The 18774-nt window shown below is 42.1% G+C and overlaps 1 protein-coding gene and 1 non-coding gene across 7 annotated transcripts in view; one reads left to right on the forward strand and one right to left on the reverse strand.

Annotated features, from left to right (window-relative positions):
- Positions 1 to 14843, reverse strand: part of LOC101938488 (USP6 N-terminal-like protein) — a 175228-nt gene extending 160385 nt beyond the window's left edge. For 2 of the 6 annotated variants that reach the window (XR_010600466.1, XM_065591955.1), the window contains exon 1: positions 14664 to 14828. Coding sequence is in view for 1 of the 6 variants with exons in the window: in XM_065591960.1 (XP_065448032.1) it covers positions 14664 to 14706 (43 nt within the window). In the remaining 5 variants the exon portion in view is untranslated. Of the gene's footprint in view, positions 1 to 14498 lie in introns of all 6 variants that reach the window. The other 4 variants (XR_010600465.1, XM_065591960.1, XM_065591958.1 and 1 more) reach the window with 4 other exon arrangements.
- A 223-nt stretch (positions 14844 to 15066) lies between these two features.
- On the forward strand, positions 15067 to 15139 carry TRNAA-AGC (transfer RNA alanine (anticodon AGC)). Its single transcript has one exon. It is a non-coding gene; the product is annotated as a tRNA-Ala (tRNA).
- The last annotated feature ends 3635 nt before the right edge of the window (positions 15140 to 18774 follow it).

Raw genomic sequence — 18774 nt, forward strand, 5'->3', positions numbered from 1 at the left:
CAGACCAGAGTATGAGCAACACATTAGGATTAACACCTTCTAATTAAAAAGCACATTTAGCACCCTATCCTTCTCCTACACACTGAACAGGAAAAGTGCAGTCTCTCAATTATGCTGTACAAAAGCAGTGAGAATGCTATTGCTTGGGAAGAGGACTGTGTTCCTGATAAGAGCCATCTCCTCTACCTCCCACTTATGGCTGCCTTTCTGCAGCAAGTATTTTTAATGTAGTTACCCTTACTACTTGATATTACAGAGATATTTGGCAAGATTGAGACTGATCTACTGACAGTGCTGCAACAGGGACAACTGAATTGCTCATGGCTTTCCATAGGCATTGCTGGCTGGCGAGACTCGTATGTCTGGCCTTCCTTCCCAATACAGCCACAACTGAGAAACACAGCACTTTGTCCTGCAGCAGCTACTCCTGGGGGAATTCTGCCCCACTGCGCAATGCAGAATTTTGCAGAAATTAGCATTGTGCAAGCAGAATTTCCTTTCCCCCCCACAGAAATGGGCTGCAGTGCTGCTACCCGTCACTGGACCCAGCAGAGCCCAGCTCACACATAGACACTGCTGGGGGGAAGGAGAGGGAGCTAGAGGGTTCCTGGCAGCTGCAGTTCCCAGCATGCCTTGAGGGAAGGAGAAACTCCATACAAGCCTGGGACTGAGCATCAGGCTGTTTCTCCCTCTGGATCCCTGGGCAGAAGGGGGTGCAGGTATCTGGGCAAGGGGGGACCTCCGCAGCTGGGCTCTGCGGGAGAGGGGGTGGGTGTCTGGGCTGGGGGGGGCCCGGGTATCTGGGCAAGAGAGGGCCCCGTGGCTGGGCTCTGGGGGGGAGGGGGTGTGGCTATCTGGGTCAAGGGGATCCCACAGCTGACCTCTGGAGGGAGGGGGTGCATGTATCTGGGCTGAAGGGCCCCACAGCTGGGCTCCTGGGTGGGAGGGGTTGTAGGTGTCTGGTGCCCCAGCTGGGCTTGTGGGGCAAAAGGGGGCAGAGAAACAGGAACTGGGTTTTCTTTAACTCTCTACTCCTGGGGAAATTTTGTGTGTCTGTCTGTACTGTTACAGACATACTTGCTGACAGATATTTTGAAATAAATTATCAAAATAATTAAAACTGGAGTGATTATGTAGTGTTATTTTGACATACAAAATATGCAGAATTTTAAAATATTGTGTGCAGAATTTTTAATTTTTTGGCGCAGAATGCCCCCAGGAGTTAACAGCCAGCTATAAATGATGCGCGTGCCAGAGATCTTCATCCACGCACAGACCTCCTAGAACTCCACTCCATTGGAGCAGCACACATCTCCAAGCAATTCCTGTGAACGCCTCACTAGGAATTGCTGTATTCCAAAAGCATGATAGTACTTCATGATCTGAAGGACGAATGTTGCTTTTAAACAGCATTGGATTGACACAGACACATTCGCAAAGCTCCTCTGCTGTGAATTTACACTAATCCATCTGCTCCATAATCTCAACAAAAGCTTTGCCACTGCAGTGATCTCATCAGGTCCTTTATATTGGTGCCTGGGTGGGCCCCTGCTGGTACTGACCACAACACTGTAATTAACCAGTGACACACCACCATTTTATTTTACCTAAAGCTGCTCAGAGATTCAAACAGAATTAAATAAAAAATATGGAGCAGAGAGAAAGAAACTAAGTAGCCTACAAAAGGAAGGAAAAAACCCAGTGTTTTCAGATAAGATTTAAGGCGTGCTAGAAAAATGATGATGTAGAGATAGAACAAGGCTACTCCACATGGCAGGAGCTGCAGGGAAGACAAACAATAAGTGCGAATGAACAAAATGGAGGCCTGGCCTAAGACAAAGGAGAAGGCAAGTGGAGATGAAGGAGCTCAGCAGCTGCCAGACATCCTCAAATCCAAAAGCCTGACCGCACAGCCATGCTAATTCGATACTTATCAAAGCTGCCTCAGCCGTGCCTCATCACAGGGGAAATTGTGCCATGGAGGCCAGGCCTGGGGGGAAGGGAGGAGAGCGAAGGCACAGGGTGCTCTACTTTCAAAATCATATATGCTTTTCCTTAAGAGATTTAATGCTAATTCAGTTTGTAAATCGTGCCCATTCCAGGACCTTATCTTGGCCTTCCTACAACACCAGCATCATCAAGCACGCTCAAAACTCTGGCCCCTGCATAACTATCAACTAGGTTTTGACATTTTTAGAAATGATAAAAATCCCTTAGCTATGAGCATGAACTCCTGTAATCCTTCAGGCATAGCCAGTGTGTGTACAGAGTCTTATTAAAATTATCCAGGCTCTCTTAGCAGCAGGCAGGCATCTTGAAGAGGTCATTTTCACAGCAACAAGGTATTAGCAATAAGCATCTAACAGGTTTTTTAGCTCTGAGCTAAACCTAATAAATACTAATAAAGAGGCAGGCGAAAATTCCTTCCCAGCCTCACTGCCAGAGGTGGGTGAGCATGACTGCAGGATTTGTTTCACTTCCCTCTGAAACACCATGGACACATTTCAGGCCTCGGTTTGCCGTTCCTTTAAGCAGAGGAAAATTCTCTTTGGTATTCTGAGGGAATGTTTTATTTAAAACTCTGCTCAAAATTCTCCCTGAAGGAAACCTCCCCAAGTTAACTGGGAAATGAAATGTTTTCAGCTATTAATTGGCATGTCTATAAAGCTGTCTAAACAATGTATCTCAAAGGACTTAACCAATATTAAAGCCTCCCAACAGCCCTGTGACAGCTATCATTATCCTCATTTTACAGAGGAGGAAACTGAGGCAAAGGAGTAAAGTAACAGAGAAAGTCAATGACGACTCCAATTAGAATGAAATCATTTTCCAGTCACCTGCTCTAACCACTAGCTCCATTAGCATACATCTCTGAAGCGCTACCTCTCACCTTATCACTCTTCAGTTGTTATCCCTGCATGGCCAGCCCATACAGAGAATGAAGTTCTGCAGTGCTTCCAATAGGTATTTCCTGTCTTTCATTACCATAGGGTCAGAAGTTGCTCAAAGGTACTACAGATGCATGCCATACAGGAACCAGCAGGGAACGACTGAGGGCAAAACAGGCCTGCCAGGATAGCACTTCCTTACATGCTGATGGCTCAGTGACAGCATGTTCTTCAGCCCTCGTAGAGGATGGGGTCCCTTTAAAGAGGTGGCCTTTTTAAAACGATGATGGGACATTTGGCCTATTCTTTGGCAAGGGGAAAAGCTGTTCCTCTGTAGCCTTTTCTCTGCAGTTGTGGAATCACTTAGAACAGTCAACCATGCCAGCAGTAGTGTCTGCTACTGAACATACCTGAAGTCATAATGCTGTGTGGTTTTCATAGGAACGCCTATTCAAAACAGCCCTATAGTGTGCTTCTCACTATAGGGAGAGAGATCCCCCTCTCCAAACTGACTAGTAAAAGATTGATGGGTGGGCAAACAGGGCTTTTGTTAATGTTGGTTTTGGTTGTGTTTGTTTTGTTTTTGCATGAACTAGTGAAATTTTCAAATGACTTTGCTAGACAAGTTTAAAGGGCAGAAAGGGGCATAAGCAAAGGGTCTAACAGTAAAAACTCCAGGCAACTTTTAAGGGGTTTAGAACTCTGAAACAAAGTAACATCCACCTGAAAAGCTCAGCCCAAGAGCAAAGTTTAAATCTATTTGGCCATTTCTAAGACAATTACAGGCCCACGTAAGAGGGATTTTTCTAGGTTCAGAGTTTTGACATTCAAAGTTTTTATACTCCCGTTTAGTGCTGCAGACAAACGCAAAGAGCAAGGCAATTCAGAGTCAAAGCTGAAAATCTAGGATGACGTGTAGGGCTATATGTTCCTTGTGACCCCCCGACAGGAGATCCTATACAGATTGAAATCAGCATATAATCTTAAACCCAAAATTCACACTCATTGGGACAGAAGACATGGATAATCCACCCACCCCCACAGAATCACACCAGCACAGGGAATTTCTATGCCAGGCATAGATCTGGCTCAACACCATCTTCAAAGAACCCTCCAGTGCAAGGGGAATTCAAGAATGGACTGAGGCAGTGCAGTATCCTGACAATTCCCCATTGCTGCAAGCAACATAGAAGCTATGGCAACGGAGAAGTGCAAATTAGGGTCAAACCCCAGCATTTCCTGGATTGTGGAACCACAAGCTGTTTCCCTTCAGGCCCTGTGCTGGTCCTAACGCCAGTGTAAGGATGGATGCGTCTAATTGTGCTTAAGTGCTTCCGAAGCACGGACCCCAAAATATCACTGCCATTGCAGATGCTTCAATAAACACACCAACAAGGTGAGATAAGAGTGTCCTGGCCTTAATTCTGAGTTTCAGGGTTTGGTGGAATTTCAGTCTGCCCTGGCATACTACTTTCACATGAGATGCTGTAAAATAACCCTCTTGACCTCGCCTCCAAAAGCAGCACCAAGAGCCTTTCATGGAAAGGAGAAATGTGTATGCATTTAAAAAAAAAAATGGAGTTGTTTTAAATGTATGGAACTTTAATCTGCAGATTTAGAAGTTAAATAATAAAAATCACCCAAAGCTGTAATTTAAATATGCATGATGTCTTTAGCAACAATTGTCAGAGCCTTTTATGATAGGAAGGCGGAAGAGTTAATCTTCTCATGTGAACTTTACATAGTGACTAATCACATGGTCGGTTGAGTTTTGCTTTCTTCAGTCCAGCCTCATTTCTGAAATATCAAGTATCTTATATTGGACACAACTGTATATCAAAGTCACCTCCAACATCAAAACTTGGAGATGCTAACAAAGAATTCAAGATCTCCACATTAGGAGACTGCTTTAAAGAGGTCTAGTCAGAGAGTAAACCCTACTCCCCTGCTTAATATGTAAATAATTTATTTAAAAAAAAAAAACCCACAGCACTACTTCAAACTGAACTGCTGTTGCCCTAGAACAGTGGTGGGCAACCTGCGGACCATCAGGGTAATCAGCTGGCAGGCCACGAGAGTTTGTTTACATTGACCATCCGCAGGCAGGGCCGCCCGCAGCTCCCAGTGGCCGCAGTTCACCGTTCCTGGCCAATGAGAGCTGCAGGAAGCAGCGGCCAGCACATCCCTGCAGCCCGTGCCACTTCCTGCAGCTCCCATCGGCCGGGAACAGCGAACAGGGGCCACTGGGAGCTGTGGGCGACTATGCCTGCGGACAGTCAATGTAGACAAACTCTCACGGCCCGCCAGCGGATTACCCTGACAGGCTACGTGCAGCCTGCAGGTTGCCCACCACTGCCCTAGAAGCTATTACACCGCTTATCCATCTAAAGCTCTTTAACAATTGCATTGTTGTGATACTTCTAATAACTGCTTCCATTTAGAGAGAGCAAAGCACTTTAAAAGCATAAATTTGTGTACAGAGGTCACTCTTCCCTCCATAGAAATTCAGCTTCCTCTGGGATGAATGAGCAGCTGATTAACAACACTATCCAAGACTACTCACTAGTTTAGGACCAGAAGTCAAGGAAAATTCTATATCCAGTTGAAACCACACAAGGAACGTTAGCCAGGACATGAAGACTAACAATCAAATCATTAAAATTACACTGGGATCTCCAATTACCTTGATTATAAGCTTCCTGGGGAAAAGAGACTGTACAGCACCAAGCACACTGCAGGGATCAATTAACAGTTACTGATCAGTGCCTGTTTTGCATTCATAAAAAAAGAAACCACATCCAGCAGCACAAATCATCACTACTATCACGCTGAAGCAATGGTTCAGTACTCTCAGAGGGAAGAGTCACCACTGAATCACCAACAAAGCCCTTTCAGTTTTCTTCTTTAGAAGATTTCCATCCACATACTGACTTGGCATGACCCTGCTTACCTCACAAAATCTGACAGATTCATTGTGCAATCGCAGTTGGCTTCTACTCTGCTACTGCCCAAAGGGATACAAAACTTTTAGTACATTTTCCTTCTGCTAATTTTATAGAACTTTAAGTAACTTCAGTTTATTCTGCTTGTACAGAGGGAAGTACTGTAAAGCTATGTAGAAGGAAGAAAGCTTAACTGATGAACCATAGACAAACTGAAGAAACCATAGAACAGCATTTTCACCTTTTAAATCACAGGCTGTAGAAAATACAGACTGTATAACAAGATTATGTTTGATCTGGAATCACAACAAATTACTCCCAAGAGAGTGGAGTTCAATTCATCCGATCTCAGATCATTCACTGTATTTTCTAAGTTTTACAGAAGACCCACGTACAAAATAATTTGCTCGCACTGATTGAGCCTGTTAAACCAAGAATACTGCACACAGGAGCGATGTAGGACTGAATGGTAGACTAACTGCTCTGTATTGCTGTCTGCACTCTACACTTGCTGACATAGCTCAGCAATCCATAGTTCATGACCTGCAGAGTCTGCTTTGGGATTTACACTCTGAGCTTAGACAGTCAAAGGGACAACATTATTAGCTTCCATTCACTTTAGGCTCTACATCAAATAAGAATTGTTGAAAGAACAAACAGTGTTTTTCTCTATAGTATCTCCAAGATTCATAGCGACAATTCCACACAAGTCAGCCCTTCTCATTTAAGGAATTATCTCGCCTTTTGATTTGAATCCATTTATGAAGCTCATAAGGCAAGTCAAGAACCAAAGATGCAAACAGTTAAGTTTCAACTACAGTATTTCAACAATTTTCTCCAAGTAGCATTGTCATCTGCACTGTTAACAGCTTTAGCCCAATTTTAATTATGGTATGGAGAGCTTTTATCACCCAGAGCATTAAACTGGTTTTTATATCCTCTCTCATTAATCAGCCCAGAATCAGGCTTCAAAGTCCACTGGATTGGATTCCACTTATGAAAATGATGATGAGAAAGAAAAAACCACTGTGTCCTTTTGGAAATCAAATTCTTCAAGAAACTGAATTAACTTCTTTTATAAAACTCTTAAATATGCAAAGACTAGGGCTGTCAAGCGATTAAAAAAAATTTATCGCGATTAATCACACTGTTAAACAATAATAGAATACAATTTAAATTTTTTTGGATGTTTTCTACATTTTCAAATATATTTATTTCAATTACAACAGAGAATACAAAGTGTATAGTGCTCAGTTTGTACTTATTTTTTATTACAAATATTTGCACTGTAAAAAATAGTATTTTTCAATTCACCTAATACAAGTACTGTAGTGCAATCTCTTTATCATGAAAGTTGAATTTACAAATGTGGAATTATATTAAAAAACCTGCATTCAAAAATAAACCAATGTAAAACTTTAGAGCCTACAAAGTCCACTCCGTCCTACTTCTTGTTCAGCCAATCACTCAAACAAGTTTGTTTATATTTGCAGGAGATAATGCTGCCCGCTTCTTATTTACAATGTCACCTGAAAGCGAGAACAGGCATTCCCATGGCACTGTTGTAGTCAGTGTCACAAGATACTTACATGTCAAATGCCCTAAAGATTCATATGTCCCTTCATGCTTCAACCACCATTCCAGAGGACATGCGTCCATGCTGATGACAGGTTCTGCTCGATAACTATCCAAAGCAGTGCAGCTCAACGCATGTTCATTTTCATCATCTGAGTCAGATGCTACTAGCGGAAGACTGATTTTATTTTTTGGTGGTTCAGGTTCTGTAGTTTCCACATTGGAGTGTTGCTCTTTTAAGACTTCTGAAAGCATGTTCCACACTTAGTCCCTCTCAGCTTTTGGAAGGTACTTCAGATTCTTAAACCTTTGGTCAAGTGCAATAGCTATCTTTAGAAATCTCACATTGGTACTTTCTTTGCGTTTTGTCAACAAACAACTTGTGCTGGATCATCATCCGAAACTGCTATAACATGAAATATATGGCAGAATGTAGGTAAAACAGAACAGGAGACATACAATTATCCCTCAAAGAGTTCAGCCAAGAATTTAATTAACCCTTTTTTTTTTTTTTTAAATGAGTGTCATCAGCATGGAAGCATGTCCTCTGGAATGATGGCCGAAGCATGAAGGGGCATACAAACGTTTAGCGTATCTGGCACGTAAATACCTTGTAATGCCGGCTACAAAAGTGCCATGTGAATGCCTGTTCTCACTTTCAGGTGACATTGGAAATAAGAAGCAGGCAGCACTATGTCCCATAAATGTAAACAAAATTGTTTGTCTTCGTGATTGGCTGAATAAGAAGTAGGACTGAGTGGACCTGTAGGCTCTAAAGATTGACTTTTTTGTTACATAACTGCACCCAAAACAATCTACATTTGTAAGTTGCATTTTCATGATAAAGATATTGCACTACAGTACTTGTCTGAGGTGAATTGAAAAATACTGTTTCTTTTATCATTTTTAGAGTGCAAATATTAGCAATCAAAAATAATAATATAAAGTGAGCACTATACACCTTGTATTCTGTGTTGTAATTGAAATCAATATATTTGAAAATGTAGAAAAACATCCAATAATATTTAAATAAATTTCACTTGGTATTCTATTACTTAACAGTGCGATTAAAACTGTGATTAATTGCGATTAATTTTTTTTAGTTAATCGCGTGAGTTCACTGCGATTAATTGACTGCACTAGCACAAATCATTTCACTACTTCCCCTACCTCTCCACTCTGTAGTAAACCCCTGGAGAAAACCAGAAGTGCAATACACAAATAACTAGCACTGTAACTTTGTTCCACAAATGAGCCTACAGTAGACATTAGTAAGATCACTGTTGATCAGAGGGGAAAAGGCTGCAGTGGGATAGTCTTTGAAAATATATAGTGCAAAACTAAGTCTGATTAGTAAAATGTCATTTCACTCCGCAACACTTCCTAGCTAGAAGACTAGCGAACTACCATGCAGTGGAAAGAGAAAGGAGAATCCCCCTTTTCAGGGTTCAGAATGGAATAGGAAGATCAGCATTAGCAGGAAGCTTGCAGGGCATAGACGGCCATTTGGCCCCAAAGAGGAATTGAACATGCCAGCTGGGAATGGGAATGTAAAAGAACAATGCAAGCCTGCTGGCCAGTCCCAAACAAAAGCTATTAAGAGATGAGCCAGCTGGGTGAGGAGAGAAGCCAGCAGGAAAGGGGCTGGAACGCTGAGGGAGCTTTGATGGTCATTTCAGCTATTACAAGCTCACTGGCAACGCAAACACTCCACATTGCTGACCAAATGAATCCCATCCCCGCCTCTCAGAGTGGAAGAGGGATCAACTAACTGTTGAAGGTGTTAATAAATGAGTGTTTTTACGCGTGCTGGCATTAGTTCTTCTGTCAGAAAGCCAGCAGGGCCTAAAGCAGTGAAGGGAGTGTTTGTACTAACAGAGACTCTTAGGCAAAGCTGGCATGAACCAGGCAGAGATGAGCTACGCATGCCTAAGAACACTGTCAAAAATACATCCAGTGTGTGTTTCTGTTCAATTTGATTGTACTGAAGAGGAAGCTTAATTTAGAGACTGGGATTTACATATTTCTCACGAGTTCTTAGTACATATATATGAGAGACATTTTCCCTGGATTGGAGCCAAGTAGCTTACATAAAACTGTACTGAACTAAAAGAGGCTGGGGCAAGTGCTTCATTTGTTTAAGTGTGGAGGGTCTTGGTGCATACACTGAATCCTTATCTAGCCTGAAGTCCTTGCTCTTGACAATCCATGGTTACAGCTCAAGGGCTAGAGCAGAGATTCTCAAACTGTGGTCCATGCAGAGGTGGCTGGTTACCTAGTGCTTGCTTCTGTACCCTATTTCCAATTGCTAAACTGCATGGGGAAACAGTTAAAAATGCAGTAAGAACTATTAATATTTGTCTTCTACTTAAGCATTTGCTGATGTTACCACAGGGTATTAGGCAATAACAAATGGGAGGGGATGGTCTGCATGATCCGGAACGGGAGGGCAGTTGGCCCACCAGAGAGCATATCTGTATTTAGGCGTGGTCCATGCTATGAAAGAGTTCAAGAACCCCTGTACTAGAAGCAACTAGAGTTCTGGCGGTGAGATTTGTTATGTGTTTCTAAATATCAGTTCTGGTTTGTTATGCAAACAATGTTGTGTTTGCACTGTTTGTTTAGCACTGATCATATTTGTGAGTTTGTTATAGACACTGTAGTTTGTGCTAACATCTGCTTAATTAGCTGGATACTTAGTTCTGTGTTCTTTGGACCAGTATGGGGAGGAGGGGGGGACGACAAATTTTAATCTGTATTGCTAAAAAGTGTTACAGAATGACTGGTAAATTCTGAACTGGGTACTGCCCTCCCAGTAAGGATGTATTTACATATGGGTTTAGCACCAGAATTTTCTCATGTCTAACTTTGAGGTGAATATCTAGATTTAAAAAAAATCAATTGTAGCCAATGGAAAACTCCATTACCCATCACAGCACCAGACTAAGAGTAGGCAAATCCTCCCAGTTTGAGTCTACTGAGTGTTAACTTTACCTTGGAATTATTTTTACATTGCTTGAACTAGGCCCCCATTAATAGAGATACCAGGTACGGTGATTCAGATTTAACATTTCATGCAATGTTGCTGGAACAGCATCAGTCCAGCCACAGCACACAGGTTCTCATTATCCCTGGTCTTCTAGAAAGCTTTTACCCAATGAGTCTGGCTGTATGACATGGGCAGAAAAAAAAACAACAGGGACTGTCCAAGACATCAGTGTCTTTCTAGGAATACTCAAGCCTTCTTGCCAATTATCTTCCAATCCATTTAGCAGATAAATGAATGTGTTCAACCTTCTGACTGAGAACTGCAAAGCTATGGTACATGAACAGCAGGCAATTATTCTGGGACATATACTAGCCTTATCTAAATAATAATGTTTGTGAACATTTATTTTTACTTTTTAAAATATACACAATAGGAGTTCTCCTTTCCAATATTGGAATGGGCACTCTTTTCAATATTGAACTAAAGGGAACCACTGAAATCCACTGACATCATTAGAAACACCAGTTGTCTTACCTTATGAATTTAGATCTATTTTGCTGAGATTGTTCTCTGATGTTAAGATGCCATGTTTACAAGTTCCAAACCCATAAGAAACACTCACAGAGTGAACACAGAGCTGAACCACTATAGCACATGTAATTAAGTGCAGAAACAGAAAGCACAGCAGCTATAGAAGTATAAAGCTCAAATGCAACCACAGATAAACCAGTGGGCTTTCAGTTTCAAATTTTACCTTCCTAGCATCCCTTTTTCATGATTATTTGACCTTATAAAGATAAGGTTATACACTCTAGTATAGTCTCTTTCCGGAGAAAAAGGAAGCAGGATTTTGGCTGCAAGGAGAGTTCCCCCAAAAGCAACCAGACATCAGACGTTATTAAAATACATAATCAATGTATGAGAGAAACAGTTGCTTGAGCTGATGAGAACAAGCTAATCCCTTTAAAGCCCCCTAACACTTTTACATTTCATCAGCTGAAGTCACTGATGCAACCAATTTTGGCAGTCAGGACTCAGTCACAGGAAACACACAAATAATAGCAACTGGCCTGCGGCATCTAATCTAGTAGCGTCTAAGAAAAATGCAGCATACGTGCTTGTGACTGCTTAAAGTAACTCTTTCAGCGATTTAGCTATAAGACTAATTTCCAAAAACTTCAGTCAGTGACCACCACCACTCATGTGGAAGGTATGTGTTGTAAACTAGTAAGAGGGTACATACAAACACTATGATGCTTCAGAATATCGAAAGACAGAAAGAAAGCTGCAGGCAAGTCCCTGGGGTCTTCTACACCAGCAGAGTGTAAAGAAGACAAAGACTGTGGAGAAGCTAAAGAGTGTGCATGCACATCATTTCTCACAGGTAACTAGGATGGAACACCTAAGGTAACTCTTTATGGGTGATGCAGGTGAAACAATATCAGAGACAGAAGCGATGGAGCAAGATGACAAATTAATTGCTGAAGGCCCAACATGTCTCTTGAAAATATTAATGGTGGTCTTGGCACTGTGTTTATAGATTAGCTTTTCCTTCACTGCTGAGAAAAATAACAATAGTACTAAAGAATGTAATACCTCACAAAGATGGAGATACTGTAATTATGATAAGAATAAGCCAGCACAGCTTCTGTGGAGCTAAAGTCATGCCTCTCTCACATATCAGAATTATCTCAGATGTGACAACAGTGGATAAAGGGAGAAAAAAAGGGGAGATAATTTAATCTTTCAAGACGTTTTGATAAAGGTCCTTCAAGCAGCTATTAAGAAAATCTGGTAAGCAGAAGGAAAAGGCAGAATCCTTTCATGGATTGGAAACTGTTTGAGAGAGGAAAGAGAACAAGAATATACCATTCTCAATTGAGAAAGATGTTAATATAGCAGGCTGCCTCAGGTATCAGTACTGTAGTAGTTAATCTGGACAAGGGGTGAAAAGTGAAGAGGCAAAATATAGTGAGCACAATGTCATTCAAACTTTTAAAACTAGGGAGAATTAAAATTGGGCAAAGGAACAACAAAGTAACCGATTAAACTTAATCCAGATAAATGCAAAATACCACACAATGGAGGGACCAAGATAAAACACTCACATATATTGATGAGTTTGATGGACTGGATAATCTACCAGATCTTTTCCTTTGACCTAGGCATTATCATGTACAGCTCAATAAAGACATCGCACCATGCAGCCATGGTCCACAAAGCAACTAAGATGTTAGGCAGCTATCAAGGGACGTTAGAAAGTATTGTGGACAATCCTTTATTCAGATATTTAATTATATGTATTTGCCTTTAACACTGTGCTCAGTTTTGGTTATCTTGTACCAAACATTATAGAAACAAGAAGAATACAGAAGCAGAAAAAAGTCTCTCACTACAAGGAGAAAGAAAGAGAAATTAAATGGGAGCAAAATAAAATCTAAAAAGGAAGCATTTTAAATGTAAGTATACGTCATATATGGAACTTGATGTTGCTGGATATTATTTAGACAGATTTTTAAAACTCAAACACACTAGATGCATGCATTTGTAAGTGCAGTTGTAGTTACACTAAACTAAGATAAAAATTACAAAAGCTCTCAATCATTTTCTTCAGGACATAATCTGATCATCAACTGGGGTTAAGAAGAAATTCTTAAATCAGACAGCATTCCCCAAATTGGTCAGATGCATTACACTTTTTTGTTGCTTTTTTATTTTTGTTTTGGATTTGTTGTGATTTACTCAAGAGTAATTTGTATAAGCACTCTAGAAGAAAAGATATTGGATGGATCATTGTTCTTGTCTAGCAAGACAGTTTCTATATTTGTATGAATAACTTTTATACAAAGATTGTCTCATATCTCTGCCTTAAGAAAGCTTTACTAACCTCTTTTATTAAATATCATTATTTTAATACTAGCATAACTAATGCAACAATTTCTTAAGCAAGAATATCTCAATACTCACATAGCATAGATCCCAGAATTCAGGTTCTATTTTTCTATATATAGTTATTTCAAGCATGGGGGAAAATATAACAACAAAAGAAGTAATACAAGTTCAGGTACTGTACCTCTGAGTACTGGTATACCAACCTGATGTCAACAAAAATCAAGATGTATAAGTCAGAGAAAGAAATGACACTGTGGTAATGAGCAGGGACTGTGAACAGACTGTGAACATTTTAGAGATCCCTCTGTGTGAATACATTCATTCATTCATTCATTCCAGTGCAGACTTTTCTGGCACTGAGTTGAACACCCACACCAAACCTTTTTGTATACCAAGAAGGTTATGCTACCCAGTTACCAATGCTAGTTTGTAAAATCCTTAAGCATGCAGACTGTTCAGATCAGCTGTCAGAAGATCATTTTCCAGTGTCAGAAGATCATTTCCCTCCCTTCCAATATTTGAAGAGAATCGGTTTCTATATTTTTAAAGTTTAGAGGACAAGATGAATGAATTCTATTCATAAGAATTCCAAATCCTTCCCTAACAAAAGCAAAGACACAAAATAATTATTTTTTCTTTCAGTTTTTAGGTTGAATATAGGAACTTTTTCACCTTAGCCCAGGCCCCATTCTTGATGCATACTTCATCCCTGCCTATCCGCAACTGCCCATAAAAGCCACAACGTGCCCTGAACTACAGTGGTTTTTATCAGACTCCTGTGCTGTAAGATACACACAACTCCATATACATATATGCACCATACAGACAGAGTACAGAAAATACACTACACTCTTAACCCCCATAGCTACACACCCAGAGCCTCCCCATAGATACAGGGCACCTTGTAGCCCCACACAACAGATAAGCCCTTCACATAGATTATCTATGTCTATATGCCCCTCACATCCCATGTCCCCAGGCAGACCTCCCTGCCACATTGCCCTGCTATAGAAATGCTCCCATACAGAACCCTATGGACACCCCCCAAACACCTCGTGCCCTGCATACACCACACCCCCACTGCATATACCACCATGCAGACCAGTGCACATCACCCCACATACCCCGCCGCCACACCTCCTGCCCTGCCCACTCTCCCCAACACACACCACCCCCTGCCCACACACGCCCTGCCCTGCCCAGTCTCTTTACCGCCCAGACACCCAGGAGCTCCAGGCGGGGGGGGGGGGGGGCGCCCCATCTTTCCCCCAGTCCTTGGGGCAGCCGAGCCCCCACACGCTCATCACACACTCCTAGCCCCGCCCGGGGCGGGGGGGAGATCTGCGGCCGCTGCCCCGCGGGGAGCCGGCTCCTTACCGCTGGGCAGGGGGCGGCGGGAGTCCCCGTTCCCGCTGCGCATCCTCCTTAGGGCGCGAGCGGCTGCCAGCTCCAGCCCCGCCAGCGGCGTCTCACAATGAAACTGAGCGAGCGAGCGAGCAGCCCCCGCGCCGCGAGCCTCCCCCGTCCATCCCGGGGGCTGTCGTATTGCGCAGGCGCGCGATCCGCCCGATGCATCTTGGGAAATGTAGTCCTTCCTCCTCCCGCGCTTTCCGGCTGGCGCCGTCCCCCGTTACAGCCCCGGTACCTGAGGCAGGTGGGTTATTCCCGTAGGACGGTCAGTGACTGTGAGGCGGCGCCTCTCCCCTACTCAGGGACGTTGAAGGCTCGCGGGCTGGGAGGGAGACTATAAAGGGTTCTAGAGTCAAATCTTGCCCAATGTGGGGAATTAGCTCAAATGGTAGAGCGCTCGCTTAGCATGCGAGAGGTAGCGGGATCGATGCCCGCATTCTCCAATAAGGTTTTTATTTTTGTGTTTTCATAACTTCATTACATGAGAGCAAATCCCACAGGAAAAAAAAACGGGGGCTAAATACAGCTAAATAATTTAAATCAAGCGAGCCACCAATCATTTCAGTTGTAAACAAAACAAAACGCGAGGGTAGGGGCTACAGCTGGCACTTTATTATTGCATTTAGTTATAATTATCTATGTCATTTCTTATTTATACGGGGGGGGAGGTGACTGTTCCTTTGCCATAAACAAATAAGACGAGATCTCTGCTCTCCAATCTGAACTCCACTTTATAAAAAATCCGTCCCAGGTAGCTCTGTCTGACTACTTGGTTTGCAGTGTTATAAACGCTGCAATGCACTCAAAATGATCCTTATGTGCGTGATTTGGGGAATCCAGACAATAGCTGGATGCCTTGCACTCCATGCCTCCTGTCCTGGGTGTTTTCTGTCAATCCAGTAACATCCCTTCTTATCTTGGCACCGTTTGCCGAAAGTGAGGAGTCATTAAAAGAGCCCGAGGAAATCATTAACAAATGCAAATGCTATTGAGTGGTGAAATTTGCAAGATTAAAAATATCTGCGTCACCCAGTAGATTAATCCAGCCCAGAAATAATGAAAAATAAAGACAAGATATTCATAGGGAAAAATTGGAAGACTGGTTTTATTAGAATGGGCATACCACAAATACTCAACTATAACAAAGAAGAAGAAATAGGGCTGTGAAAATCATTACCCACATTTAACAAGTATAATTATTTAAAAGAAAGAAACTCATCTTTTTTAATCCAAGTAATAATTAGAAACTGAAATTAAGGTGAAAAATCAAATAAAGAGTTCACATGTCCAATAGGAGATCTTATTGAATAATTAATTACCCTTCCAATTATCTTCAACTTTTAATAGTCTAGGAGTTTAACTTTCCACCATTCAGAAATCCAGAATTAATAAATTATAAGGATTTGTTCAAGGACTCAATTAACAGTTTGCAGATTAATTTTAGATGGTGATCTATGAAGAATGGTTTGGGGAGGAAATCTGAGCTTTAATCTTGACTGTGCTAGAAATTTTACTGTTTGACTTTAGTCAAATCATTTCATCACTCTGTCCCTGCTCTGTAAAATGGGGGTACTACTACTTCCTTTATTTGTCTTGGTTATTTAGACTGTAAGTGCTTTGGGGCAGGGACTGTCTCTTACTATGTGTATGTACAGTGCCTAGCACAATAGGTATAACACAAACAGTAATAAATAAATGGCATCACTTAATTAAATGTTTTAACACTTGGGGGTGGGTGTCTTTATTTTCCCCGTCTTTATACCTCTTCTACCATCCAAGTCTTCATACCTCCATGACCCTCCTCGTAGTAAGGGGAACTGGATGTGGCACCCTGTGAAACTCATCACTGCCACTCTGTGCATTGAGGGGAAAGTACTTCCTGCAGGATCTTGCTAGCTGCTGCTTCACTTTTGCACTTCTCTACATTGAAAATGTATTGTTTGCAAGCTACAGTCTGGAGAAGGGCTACAAACACCTACACATGCATAACAATTCAAAACACTCAGCTTCTTTCATAACATTTAATTTACAATGACAACTGGAGGTCTCCACAGAAATCTTTCAAAGTACTAGTACAGTATCTTTGCCACTCAGGACAGTGACTTTAATGGGAAGTGTCGTATGAAACTGAGGAAGGAACAGTTCAAATGGGATAGCATTACCAGAAATTCCACTTGAAAGGGGACTCTTGGCCATTGCAAAGTGATTAAGTGGTGCTTAATATAGTAACATCCACAAAATCTTAGGTAGCCATGGATTTGCTACAATACTATTAATGAACAGAGAATATTGACTAACACAATTGCAAAGCACAGCTCAAAAAGTATACAAAGTGTGTGATTTTTTATCTAGCCAAGGATTTTGTAGTGGTCTTATAAAAGCTTCAGGTTTTCTGATTCCATAAACATTTATCCTCACGCACAATTATTTCAAATTTGGTGACAATATATACCTCCAGACCAGTGTCACCGCTATCGGCACCCGCATGGCCCCATAATATGCCAACATTTTTATGGCTGACCTGGAACAATGCTTCCTCAGCTCTCGTCCACTCATGCCCCTTCTCTATCTACGCTATATTGATGACATCTTCATCATCTGGACCCATGGGAAGGAGACCCTGGAAGAATTCCACCATGATTTCAACAGCTTCCACCCCACCATCAACCTCAGCCTGGACCAATCTACACGGGAGGCCCACTTCCTAGACACTACCGTACAAATAAGCGATGGCCACATTAACACCACCCTATACCGAAAACCCACCGACCACTACACCTACCTTCATGCCTCCAGCTTCCACCCCGGTCACACCACACGATCCATCGTCTACAGCCAAGCACTGAGGTACAATCGCATCTGCTCCAACCCCTCAGACAGAGACCAACACCTACAAGATCTTCACCAAGCATTCTCAAAACTACGATACCCACACAAGGAGATAAAGAAACAAATCAACAGAGCCAGACGTGTACCCAGAAGCCTCCTGCTACAAGACAGGCCCAAAAGAGAAACCAACAGAACTCCACTGGCCATCACCTACAGTCCTCAGCTTAAACCTCTCCAACGCATCATCAGTGATCTACAACCCATCCTGGACAATGATCCCTCACTTTCACAGACCTTGGGAGGCAGGCCAGTCCTCGCCCACAGACAACCTGCCAACCTTAAGCATATTCTCACCAGCAACCACGCACCGCACCATAACAACTCTAACTCAGGAACCAACCCATGCAACAAACCTCGATGCCAACTCTGCCCACATATCTACACCAGCAACACCATCACAGGACCTAACCAGATCAGCTACAACATCACCAGCTCATTCACCTGCACGTCCACCAATGTTATATATGCCATCATATGCCAGCAATGCCCCTCTGCTATGTACATTGGCCAAACTGGACAGTCACTACGCAAGAGGATAAATGGACACAAGTCAGATATCAGGAATGGCAATATACAAAAACCTGTAGGAGAACACTTCAACCTCCCTGGCCACACAATAGCAGATGTAAAGGTAGCCATCTTACAGCAAAAAAAATTCAGGACCAGACTCCAAAGAGAAACTGCTGAACTCCAGTTCATTTGCAAATTTGACACCATCAGATCAGGATTAAACAAAGACTGTGAATGGCTATCCAATTACAGAAGCAGTTTCTCCTCCCTTGGTGTTCACACCTCAACTGCTATCAGAGCACCTCACCCTCTCTGATTGAACTAACCTCGTTATCTCCATACTGATTTATACCTGTCTTTGGAGATTTCCATTACTTGCATCTGAAGAAGTGAGGTTCTTACCCACAAAAGCTTATGCTCCCAATACTTCTGTTAGTCTTAAAGGTGCCACAGTACTCTCTGTTGCTTTTTACATAAACATATGAATTATCCAGATGTCAGCAAAACTGTCTTGTAAAGATATATACATTTACACTGGTATTTGCCTGCAGCAGGCATTTAATGGGAAAGCAAAATCCATTGAATTCCCCTCTTTCATCAGTAGCTATGCAAACCACATGCAGAACATTTCTCTAGTAAACTTGTTCTTAGGGGCCAGCTGCTCTCACTCTCCATGATA

This window comes from Chrysemys picta, chromosome 4 (genome assembly GCF_011386835.1).
Source record: "Chrysemys picta bellii isolate R12L10 chromosome 4, ASM1138683v2, whole genome shotgun sequence".
Lineage (NCBI taxonomy): Eukaryota > Metazoa > Chordata > Testudines > Emydidae > Chrysemys > Chrysemys picta.